At 30.5% G+C, this 12,913-nt stretch overlaps 1 protein-coding gene across 1 annotated transcript in view; it reads right to left on the bottom strand.

The window, feature by feature from the left end:
* LOC112000978 (eyes absent homolog) overlaps positions 1-7,809 on the bottom strand; it is an 11,485-nt gene extending 3,676 nt beyond the window's left edge. Inside the window, exons 1-4 of the mRNA XM_024033148.2 lie at positions 7,659-7,809; positions 6,898-7,135; positions 6,529-6,696; positions 3,920-4,013 (exon numbers count right to left, since the gene is read on the bottom strand). Of these exons, the coding sequence (XP_023888916.1) occupies positions 3,920-4,013; positions 6,529-6,696; positions 6,898-7,131 (496 nt within the window). The 5' untranslated portion in view covers positions 7,132-7,135; positions 7,659-7,809. The remainder of the gene's footprint in view (positions 1-3,919; positions 4,014-6,528; positions 6,697-6,897; positions 7,136-7,658) is intronic.
* Positions 7,810-12,913: the final 5,104 nt, after the last annotated feature.

The following is a 12,913-nucleotide window of genomic DNA, read 5'->3' as shown; positions in this document are numbered from 1 at the left end:
ACTTTTTGCTCCGTCCATGGAGCATATGAATTTCCTGGAGGCTCAACTTGTAGAACCAGTAGCTAGTGAGGAGAAAGGATTTAGAGCAATCGGGTGCGAGTAGGAGTGGGGAGCTCGAATACATTTTCATTTGGATAGCTTGAAGCGTTTATAAGTGTGATGTATTGCAACTATTCTTACAAGTGATATTGGTTGGTGCTATAGGCACTGTAGAGTTTTTACTCGGTTCACAGTGTTTTGATACTTGTGATTGTTTTGGGATTTGCTATTGTATTTGTGTATCCATGCATATATCAATTGGCTAATTAAATCAACAATTGTGCTAAACTTAGTATTTAGCTTAAAATTGATATAAGCCATAATTTGGGGTCTAAAGCATGTTTTCTCAAACATTTATTTGCCAATTTAGACAAATTATTGATGCCCTTCTCCTCATCAACAAGTTCTATCAAGAGGGGGTAGCAGTCAGAATAAATTTTTAGTTTATATTTCAGCTAACTAGGCCTTTCTTGAATAAATTACAGAGAGGAGACCTCTTGATGCAGGGAATGCAGCCAAAATTATTTCAGCATATCCCTTCTGCATCATCTCTCTTCCTAAATGTAGGACGAATTTGATGGTGCAAATTTTTGAAGAGTTATGGCAAATATAATGCAAGGATAGGTGATGGCTCAGTTGCAGAAAGGGACTCTTCATTAAACCAAGCAGGTTGATTTCTCTTTAGTTTATTGAATTTGAAGGGCATGAAAAGGAACCCTGTTTTCCATTTAGAGGTTGCCAGGTTGGAATTTGTTATGATACAACCCTTTTCTCTTGCAGTATGGCAAATGATCTTATTTCCCTACGCATAGAAAAATGTTGTATAATTCCTGGAAAAAACCCTTATGAGATCAATTTCAGAAGATTCTAACACTAATGCACGGATACTCCATTTTTTCTCAAGTACCCGTATCCGATATGTATTGTACCGGTATCATACCAGATACCTCTAAGATACTTGGCCAATCAAATTTTTTTTTTTTTTTTTTTAAGTGCCAATACATCTAGGATGCATCTCTGATACGACTTAGATACCATTGTAACCCAATCCCAATAGTGAGAGATAGCCCAAACTTGTAAGAATTTTTATTTATATGCTTTATATATTGGTTTCAATGTTGAATACTTATCGAATTATATTTTATTTACTCTTTTGGATCTTGGTTTATATTCTACACAACATTTAATGTTCATAGATTCAATTTATTTTCCATTATTGTTTTTAAATTGATATATATTTAACAATATATAAAAAATAAATGCTTAACAATATATAAAAATATATTAATAAGCAATTAATAAACGAATCCCTGGTGTATTGTACCCCAAATTTTTCAAGAAACATTGTATCCCTATACCTGTACCCATACCGTACCAATACTTGTATCCGTACCAGTGCAACTTAGATTCTAAATCTTGCCTATCAGCATTACATGCAAAAACAGTGATGGGTTCCAAGTACCCTAGTTAATGAGAACAAGGAACAGGTGGTGAAGTTAGAAATTAGTTTCCATCTATGAAATATAACTATACTCTCTAGGAGGTATGATCGTGCTCATAAAAATCAGCCCTCCACTTAGAAGTAAGATATACTTATAAAAATCAGCCCTCCACTTAGAAGTTGGAATTTATTATGTACAACCCTTTTCTCTTGCAGTATGGCGGAGGATATCTTATTTACACATGGAAAATTTTTGTATAATTCTGGAGATCAATTTCAGAAGATTCTAAATATTGCCTCTCAGCATTACGAGTAAAAAGGTAAAAGGGTTCTCAAGTACCCTAGTAATGAGAACAAGGAATAGGTGGTGAAGTTAGAAATTACTTTCCATCTAGGAAATATAACTATACTCTCTAGGAGGTAGGATCATGCTCATAAAAATCAGCCCTCTCAACAATTGAAAACCATTGCAAGAAAATCTCCTAGACCCCACAAAAAGTGGGAGCTTTGTGCACAGGTACGATTACAAGAAAAGTTACAGAAAAAATATGTTAAGAAAAATTTCTGTTAAGTGGAATGCAGCCTGCTGTTGTAAAATTTGTAACAAGAGTCTGGATCAGAAATATTATTTAACAGAATAAACCTTTTCAGCTGAAGAAATCCGCAGCTTCCTTTATACCACACTATAACCACCAGGACAAGATAGTTTGGGGTAAGTCAGACAGGGAAATATTCTCTTCAATTTTTGTTGGTTAAAGGTGAGATGGCACCCCTTTTTTCCATTTAATTCCCTCGCCAGTTAGTTAAACTTTTTTTTTTTTGATAAGTAACAAGTTTTATTGATATAAAAAAAGGGACACCCTAGCACACAGGGAGTGTACAGGGGTCAACAATCAAGAACAAAATTACAAGAATCAAGAAAATCAAGAAAAGAAGAGAATGATTGGTTTCGCAAAGCAGACAAGCAATCCAATAAAGTTCTAAAGAAAAATAACTTAAGGTCTAGTATGGATCTCTCATTATCTTCAAAACACTTACTATTTCTTTCCCTCCAAAGACACCACATTAAACAATGGGAAACAATTAACCATACATGACCATTTCAATGACGACCAAGCCTGCCTTGTCAGCAAGCTAGGAGCCCCACAATAGACTGTGGCATAAACCAACTTACTCCAAATAAACCCAAAACCATAGACCACAATTCCATAGCAACCTGTAACACCAATCCAATATCCAAACCTTCCTTTTTCATCCTACCATATTTGATATTATAGTTTTGGTAATAAAGCTTCACTCTGACAACCAGCTCCAACAAAGAAAGCAAAATATGGGACTTCATGAAGCCTTATCGTTGCAACAACACCAAATGAATTGGAAGCAAACAAGGCCTCTAACATCATCCAATAGAAATGATGTCTAGTTGTCAACATTTAGATATCCTTCCCAATGGAAGAATCTTTTAACTCCAAAATGTTTTGAATCCTAAATTTTAAAAATCCTTATCCCGTATATTATCACCCTAATATAGGACAACCAAAATGGATGAAACACAAAAATTGAAGAACAGAAAAATAAAGATAACCTAAGAATCAGCACCTAGACCTGTTCATAATCAGCACCAAGCAAGAGGAAACAAAACCTAGGAAACAACACCAAGCTACTTAGGGAAAAACTCCAAAATAATTCTATTACGTGAGTAAACTATAAACTATCTCCATTGTAGTAGTATAGTGTGCTTATATAGACTACTATGACTTAAATGGTTAAACCTAATTCTTAGAAAAGCCCAATTATTGAATTACAAAAATAACCTTGACTCTCAGGAACTAAGTAAAATACTAATAACCTAATTAACTAAATAGACCTCAAATAAAATCCAATCGACTACTCAAATTAAATAAAACAAAATTGACTTTGCGCTTCCCACATCACTGCCCTACTAAGCAAACTAAGCTTTAACCAGTACTAGAGTCAGATTTCCAATTTGCTTCTAAAGTTGAGGCTCCTACCAAGGCTGTAGCACCCTAAAATCACCACTTGTGGCATACTACAAAAGGGAGGAAAGTACAGGGTCCCATCCCCTAATATTAAGTTATTTTGAAGTCCCATGCACTTAAGTTATTCCCCTCTTTTCTTTTAATAAAAGGGTCACTAATCAGTGAATAGAAAAACTTCTAGTAGATACAAACCCCTGGTTTACATTATGTGAAGGTTATATAGCAATGGTATATTACTATGTACGAGATTGCTACCCTTATGATCAAATCAAATCAAATCAATTTTCCCTAGTTGTGAAAAAAGAAGGATAAAACAAAAGGCCAAATATTTGATAGATATCAACAACAAGAAGGAAGCAATGAAGCACTAAACCAAACAGTGGAACCATCAACAGAATTGATTAAATTCTCTGCAGCTGCACGCTGACTAGTAGCATACCTGATGAGAGCCATCCATCTGTATATTTATCAGTGATATCATACAATTCATTCCAGAGTTTCATGGTCTCTTGATCAAAAAGGTTATGCAAACCCTGAAATAATAGAGAGAGAGAAAGAGATTTGAGTTTCTCTGCAAGGTCATATTGTGGCGAAGATTACTTGTAGAATGTAAATTAGCTTTTATGCTTAATAAAATTCGACTTAGAATAAAGTTCAAAGCAATCCTAGTTAATAATTTGAGTTAAAATTCAATGAACTTCAACAAATTATCACTGTCTCAGAGGAATTGATGTAGACAATGGGGATAATAATCAATTTAAGCAATATCTTTTTTTTTTATAAGTAATCAATTTAAGCAATATCGCAAGATGAAGAAAGTAAAAAACTCTATCTTGTTCACCAAGGTGAGGCAATGTTTATTCAGGCTGAATTCTGACTATTTTTTTTAATATATAGAGAACATGAAATAAGTGAATGCTCAAAATGTATATCATTCCTAGTGACCAAACTATTGAGCATCAAATCAATAGGACAGTAGTAGGGAGCTTAAGACCGGGAAATGCCTCAGCATTCTCAGCAGTATGCATTAACATATGTACTGAAACATTACACTAAAAAGATGGCTTATCATCAATAATGCTTATATGCATCTTAGCATAACTTCCTGTAGGAAGTCTAACAAACCACAAAGAGAAAATTATCAAGCTCTATTATCGGCAATGCCTGTGTTTGTGCCTAGTGTCAAATATTTGTTCACAGTCAACCCCAAGCTCACAAAAAAGAGGACAGTTGCCATAGGTTGACAAACAGAGTGAGATTTAGTCACTTTATTATGAATGGATCCATTGCAATAGCCAACCCCAAAACTTTGGGACTAAGGCTTGGTAGTTAATGTTGTATTATTAGCAATGCTTGATATAAACTTACTGATAATATCTAAAACGTGGAAGAGCATGATGAATATTTTCAATTAAAATTAAAAAAAAAAAATGATTTATTCTAGCTTTTATCTTACATTTTACAAAAGTGGGATGGACCTAAATAACATTGGTGATAATGTGCTTATAATACCAAGTATGAATATGAAGATGTATCTTTACAAAGAAATTTCTCCAATTTGTGATTCCATATTGTCTATTTTTCAAGCCTTAGGAATATATCTGATGTATCTGTATTTGACATCCTCTCAATCTAGTAGAGCCTCCAACGTGAATCAAATTTAGACTTTCCTGGCGGAGTCAATGGTTTTGTTGCATAACCAAAGCATCCTACACTATGGTTTCTTACCAACCTGCTGCCAAATATTGTTTGCCAGTTACCTGTGGATTTGTATTTATTACTTCCTATTACCACTCATTTATCAAAACATCCAACAATATGTTAGATTCATCTCATTCCCAAACTACTTAATAGTCTAATATTTAATTTTATGCTGGCCTTATGTTTAAATAACCTTTCCAACTAGGAGGTATTGTAATCTTACAAAATCCATGAACGAATTCCCCATTCATTCATAGAATCCACTTCAAAACTCTCCCTTCATATGTATCATCAGCTTCACTATCCCTCCTTTCTACTCCTACTTTACTAAGTTCAAAAACAATTCGATGCCACTCATCTTAAAACTTTAATATTATTAATCCCTCCTTAAAATTTCTAACTAATAATTATGCAACCTTAGTTTTATCTAGGAAATTCATATCTTCAATCTATAACTAAGCAGAAACAGTCACACAAATGCACTCAAGACACTTTTAAATTCTCTAAAGCCTTGTGCAAATGTTCTAACTAATCACTATCTTAGTTTTTTCTAATAAATTTATATCTTCAGCAAAACACATGCACCAAGAAAACCTTTCCCAAATGTTTCCACTAAATATTTCCTAGGTATGACAGCTATGTTAATCCATAACTGTAACAAAATACACACAGCACAAATACAATTCAATAGGTTTTACTACTAATTAATCTATCTTAGGTTCACCTATGAAGCTGATATCTTCAATAAAACATAGACAATACAACAAGAAAATCCTTTCTAAATTTATCTACTAAACCTTTTTATATAGTACATATGCTGGCTAGCTTAGCCTATAACTATAGTGAAACACATAAATGAACTCTCAGAAACATAAAAGACACAGACAGGCAAAAGACGCAATTGAAGTTCAAAGGCCTTGGGTTCAGAAGAAACAAACCTTGATGAATCATGTGAAAGGAATATATTTGTAAGCATAAATACTAATAAAAAAAACATGTGAGAGATAAACAATAACAACAACAACAATATATCAGCATCATCATCTTAAGCTTAAACCTCATAATTATTTTTGCTTAATCAATTACGTAACAATCACAACCAAGACTTAGTCCAATAATTTTAGGATTGTTTATGGATCCTCAATATACTAGTCAAAGTCGGTAACTTGTATGCTTACATGAGCACAATTTACATGAAATGATAAAGAGGGAAGAGACCTTATAGTGAATAAGTAATTAGAAAAGCAAGTAATCTCAACTTTCTTTTTCTTATTTTATTTTAGCAGTATCACGTCAGTTAAAATGATCAACACCAATTATGCAGCAGACAGTCTGATGTTATTATACCTTTTCATACTTTTGGGCTATGACCCTGTGCATGTATGCCAGCTTTCTTTTGTTGTCATCGTCAGATGGAAGACCAAGCCCATCTTGGCCAAAATCATAATCAGAAAGGTCCTTCCCATCATCATATTCGCTCAAGGCACCAAGAAAAGGCTTATTGTAGTTTTCAATCTGCATCATCAAACCAAACTCAACAAACCTAACTCTTTTCTCAATCAGGGAACTCAACAACATAACTTTGGAGCCACAAAAATACTCACATAAGATTCATACCATAAATTTTAATAAGTAAGATTCGTACCATAAATTAAAAGAATAAAATAAAAAAATCTCAATGCAGGGAATAAATATACAAGAGAAAGGAAAACATACTTGCTCATAGAAGAAACAACCATCACACAAATCAAGAATGTGCTTCTCCCACATCTTCCCGATTTCGACACCCTTCTGCACATCCTTCAAACCATTGAAAGCCTCGGCGTATGTCCCATTCAACAAAGACTTGAGCAGTATAAGGGTCTCATCCATATCCCATATATATACATCCACTCTCCCATCCATGGTGCTTTTTATTTCTTTATCATGAATACGCAGATTTTCGCCCATTTTGCTGTCCATTTGGATATCAATTTCAAAATTCCAAAACTGATAGTCAGCCTCAAAATATAAAAGAACCAATTTTTAGGAGAGTCTGTCAATCATATTATACATTTACAACACACCAGTTCTTCACCACTGACTTGTAAAGCATATTTTCAAACTGGGATTTTAAGCAATAAAAAAATTAAAATTTAAAATTTTTTAAAAAAAAAAAACGGTACATCAATCTGAAATAATGAGAAAAAAAACGGTTACAAGAAAACAACATCAGAATACAACTGAAGAGGTAAATCAAATTCATGGGACACATACTTTGTCAAAGACATTATATCTAATCTAATGCTGATAATAATAATAATAATTTGAGTTATGAATCTTGGTTTTTGTTTTGGAATTTGGAAGCTATATTAACCTAACAACAATCAAAAACAGCTTTAATTATATCAATGTTTACATAATAGGTATGTGTCATAAAAAATATATATATATATATATATTATGTAATAATATATACAAAGACCAAAATAACTTACTTGGAGCAGAGCAGAGAAATGGAGTGGGATCAACCTAGCAATGAAGCAAAAGATTTCTGGGAACTGGGAAGAAGAGCACCAGGGAAGAGTTAAAAAAGAAAAGTGCAACGACGTCGTCTCTCTCTCTCGTTACGATTTAAATTGTCCTGCTTCACTCTTTCTTTTCTTTTTCTTTTTTTTCTTTTCTTTTTTTTTCCTTTTCCTTTTTTCTTTTTTTTCTTTTTTATAGTTTAAGCTTCTTTTTTTTCTTTTTTCTTTTTTGAGAAACTTTTTATAGTTTAAGCTAGTCATTAATAGTTGATGGTGTTTGACCAATTTTGACTCCAATATTTAATTTAATTTGTTCTCTTTCAAAAAAAAAAAAAAAATTTGTTCCATTTCAAAACTATATAAGATTTAAGGGGAGAGTTTCAACTTATGACGTCTGCTCTTGATGATAGCTATTTATCATCAAATCAATACACTAATCAATTTTTGATGTAAGCGGAGATTAAAACACAGATCTCTTATTCAAAAACATGCCAATTGAAAAAAAAATGAAATACAAAATTTGAAAATTCAAAAAATAACTTACTAATCATATAGCCCCACTTCCTCCTACATCTCCTACTTGTTAATTCGGATTTTTCAATAGTTTTTAAGGGATATGTTTAAATCCATCGTCCCCTTATGAAGTATCTATAAAAAATTTATTAAAAAAAATGTATTAATCATATAAATCTTTTTATGGGATAAATATATTGTACATATTACTTTTATGTAAAGTATTTCTAGAATATAATCTAACATATGTTATTTTTGTCAATTATATTTTTGAAACAAAATATAATTGACAAAAATAACATATGTTAGATTATATTCTAGATATACTTTTTGTCAATTATATTACTTTCTCATATATATAACGAAAACATTTACATCAAGTTAGTTTTCACATGTTTCTAAAAAATAAAAAATAAAAAGTTTGTTTTCACATTTCTTCTCAAAAACCAAAAAAAAAAAAAATTTGAGTTTTCACATAACTCAAATTAATTTTTGTCAGCTAATCAATTTGTAATCTGTGAACCATCTTTTAAATCATATTAATAACAATTAATATTTTTTTAGAAAATTTTAGATCAAGATTTTGTTATATAAATTAAACATTACGTGGTTAGAATAAAGTAATAGTTTTAAAAATTATGAAACATATAAAATTTAATCAATTTCAAATATTTTAATAATAAATTTCACTTTACATGCCTGGACATTTACAAATTAATTTAATAAAAAAGTAAATATTTAAATATTTTATAATTAAAAAAAAAAAAAACCCTTATTTTTCAGAAATGACGTGCTAAATAGAAGGCGCATGAAATAAAATTATTTAACTCCGAACAAAATCTGCAATTATCATTTCTTCTAAATAAATAAATAAACATAGTGTTATATCTCTAAAACACCAAATGCAAAACAATAAAAAATATATATATATATATATCATTTTTTGAAATATAAAGAAGGTTTCTATTGAAGATATACTTGTCAAGAACCTATATCTCGAAAAGCCTGGTGATGGCCTCTTTGGCACCCTCCTTTGTCCCTGTTTTTGTCATTCTATTTTTAAAGCAGAAGTTGTTGGCTTTTTGTTTCTTTTTCTTTTTCTTTTTTCATCTTTCTAATTGTAGAGGAGGGGGTGGGGAAAGGAAAAATAAAGGAAGAAGGAAATGACGATGCATTTTTTTCAATAAGTTAACGAATGAGCAAAGAAGAAGGAAAAAGAGCATAATTCCTCTTTTAATATTGAGTCTGAGCTTAACAAGGGTGGAGAGTAAAATTCATGTATTACATCATGGACAAAGTTTAGCTACAAAATCGATTGTAGCCTTAGGCTACAAACTCGCTCAATATGTTTTTATTAGAGGTGAATTTTGACAAATCCACTATTGGATTGCATCTTCTTCTTATATTCTCCCTGTTTGCAAAATTTCAAGAAAATTAAAGATCAATAGCTATGTCATCAATAAATTTTTAAATTGCAAGTTTTTGTAATTTAAAATTATGCATAAAATATAAGATTATAGATTATATAGTAAATGATATCCGATTGACACAAAAATTTACATGTGCATTAAGAGCGTAAAGAACATGTAATTCAACGGTTAGATTTTCAAAAAATGTAGTAATATTTATTTTATTGAGTAAGTTTGTAGCCTAAGGCTATAACCAATTTTGTAGCTAAACTTTGTTCTTACATCATTCAATCATTCAATAAGAGATTGTCATATCAACATTTTTTACTTAAAATTCAATACATCTTACCAAACTTAATAACATCTCAATAAACTTCCACTTATGTTGGATATATATATGGGTATTAAAATTGATTATGTGTGATTGTGCTTATTCTTAAATATGTGATAAAATGATGTGTCATGTTAGAATTGGATAGGTAAAACATGAGTTTTACACCATATCCTTACAAAATTTAATCTCATTTAAGAATAAGTACAACCACACCTAATCAATTTTAATACCCATATATAATCCAACCAAATTGGGAGTTTATTGAAATGTTATTAAGTGTGGTAGGATGTATTGAATTTTAAATAAAATGTTAATATAGCAATCTCTTACTGTATGATATCAATGTAATACATGAGTTTTACACTCCATCTTTACCATATTCGGACTCTAGGTAGAAATGTCAAAACTTACTTTTTTTGCAAAGATATAAAGACTTTTTTTTTTTTAATGTGTATAAAGACTTATTTAATGTAAATATTTTTGTTTACATAAGAAAAGATCATATGTTAAATCAAAATTACAAACATTTCATGTATAAGCAATAAATAAATAATGGGTTCTAGTTAACTCAATTGGTAAAGTCTATTGTCATCAAATAAGAGATCTAAAGTTCGATTCCACCTGCACCAAAAACCAATTAATATCTTGATCTGATGATAAATAACAATCGCTAGAAGCAGATCTTTGGTTGAAACTCTCTAAAAAAACAATGAATAAATATTATATATATATATGTGTGTGTGTGTGTGTGTGTGTTTGTGCATGTGTGTGTTATTCTTTGGGTTTTATATATATATATATATATATATTAAAATGGACAAGATGGAACAAGTATGCACTTTTGGGTGAAGAAAGCGTATGGGGTTGGAAACTCTTAGGACTAAATTTAATGGGCTTGTTTGGTTGTGTTGTTTAAATAATACAAGACGTATTTTTACCATACTTTTTCACTTACATGTATTTCCACAATATTTAAACAACGTTAGAGCATTCCCATCAAGAGTTTTAAAAATTTTAGTATTTAGCAACTAAAAAAGCCACTTTATAACATTTAACACATCACTTTATAATACATCCAATATCAAAACTTCTATTTTTTTTACCACTTCATTTAAATATTCTTTTTTATTATTATTTTAATTGAAGTTAAGAGAAAGAGTATGAGAGAGAAATTCTTATTTTAATTGAAGTGATAATAAAATATATATATTTTTTTATAAAATTTTAGCTGCAGTAGGATGTCAAAGATGACATTCTACTATAACTAAGATGTTAAAACTTTTAAATATAACACCCTTAATGTAGTGTGCTTTTTTAGAATTAGATGTTAAAAAATAACATATTTAGCATTTGAAACCTTTAATGAAAATGCTCTTACTAGAACAACATTATCAAACGGATTATAGGAACTTGTTAGTTTTTATTTTACATTAATTTTGTTTTTTTTTTTTTTTTTTTGTGTATTTCTCTTCTATTTTCATTTGTGTTATCCATTCAATCAGGTGCCACTCATTAAATTCCACGTAAGCAAATCCATGCACAAGTTGGATTTATAATGGATTTTTAGTTGCCACTTGGAGAACATACAGGAAGTTTAACTTTTTAAGGTTGCAATTTACCTCTACTGCTCTGTTTGTTTAGGTAAAAATATTTTCTAAAAAATGGTCATTTTCGAAAAAGTATTTTTTGTAAAATTATTTCATTTTTTTTTTTAATGTTTGGTAATTATTTTAAACAAGAAACAAAAACGAATCAAATCTAAATCCATTCAACCAAAAAAAAAAAAAAATAGAGTTTTGAGATGCATACGAAACAACCTTTCACAATTTAATTGGCAACGTGAATTAAGAATTCTAGAATAAAACAAAAGACCGATCAGTAATTTTATCAAACAAATTGCATATTAAGTTGTTCGCCTAATACATTCAGATTTTAAATAATCCAAGGTGAATTTTGACTTTTAATCACAGTAAATCAAGGGCGAAATCCCTAATGTTACCACCAAAAAAAATATAGAGGGATAATTTGAAACCAAAGCATCCAAAGAAAGAGAATGAACCCATCTTTTTTTTTTAAAAAAAAGGGGTAAAAGAAGAACCCTAGAAAATTAAGTAAGGGGAACTGCCGGTTTTGAATTCAAAAACATAGAAATATTGTAGATTTAAGATTCTAATTCGAATAGGAAAAGCAATGGTGAAGAGTTTCAATCTTTCAAACTACAAAACAGTATTTGAAGAGTAAGGGAGTATGCTGACCTTCGGTACAAAAAAACAGAGACCATACCGGTGGAGGGCACGGTGGTCTAATGGTGGCAAAGCCTGACTTTCTTCTCAGATTTTTCTCTCTCCACCATCTATGACAGACCGAAGTTCTTTCTCCATTGTTCTCTTTCTCGGTTCTCTTTTTCTCTCTGCAGCGTATGTCTGTTTTGAGTTTTAAAGTTTTTTTTTTTTTTTTTTTTTTTAAGCGGGGTGTGTTTTAACTTTTTATAAGACTCCCACAAAACGGTGCACCGTGTGGGTCTCTCAAACGCACCGTGCGATTTTTTAAAGAAGAAATTGTAAACATGTCAACATTTTAAGAGGACTTTTTTGCTTACGTGTTAGCACCTGGTAAAAGCTTCTGCTATTATATATAGTATTAGATAAGTTGAAAAATAATCTTTTAACTTTCCTTATTTAACGTGCTATGACTATGAGATAGAGTTGTTTTCCAAAAAAAAAAATTAATGAAAAACAAGCTCTAAAAATAAGCTATACATTTTCAGTTGACCAAAGATAATTTTCCTTTAACTTTTTTTATTTATTTATTACCAAATACTGGAAAACACAAAAAAACTATTTTTACAGAAGATTTTTCATCGAAACAAACAGAATGTAAGTCTTTTTTAATAAGGCTCAATTGATAGAGACAACAGTTTTCATAAATTTTACCAAAACTTTAACTATGATTTTAAAAATTACTTCAAA

This window comes from Quercus suber, unplaced genomic scaffold, assembly GCF_002906115.3.
Source record: "Quercus suber isolate HL8 unplaced genomic scaffold, Cork oak 2.0 scaffold_224, whole genome shotgun sequence".
Taxonomy (NCBI): Eukaryota; Viridiplantae; Streptophyta; class Magnoliopsida; order Fagales; family Fagaceae; genus Quercus; species Quercus suber.
This window is presented reverse-complemented; position numbering and strand designations above follow the sequence as displayed.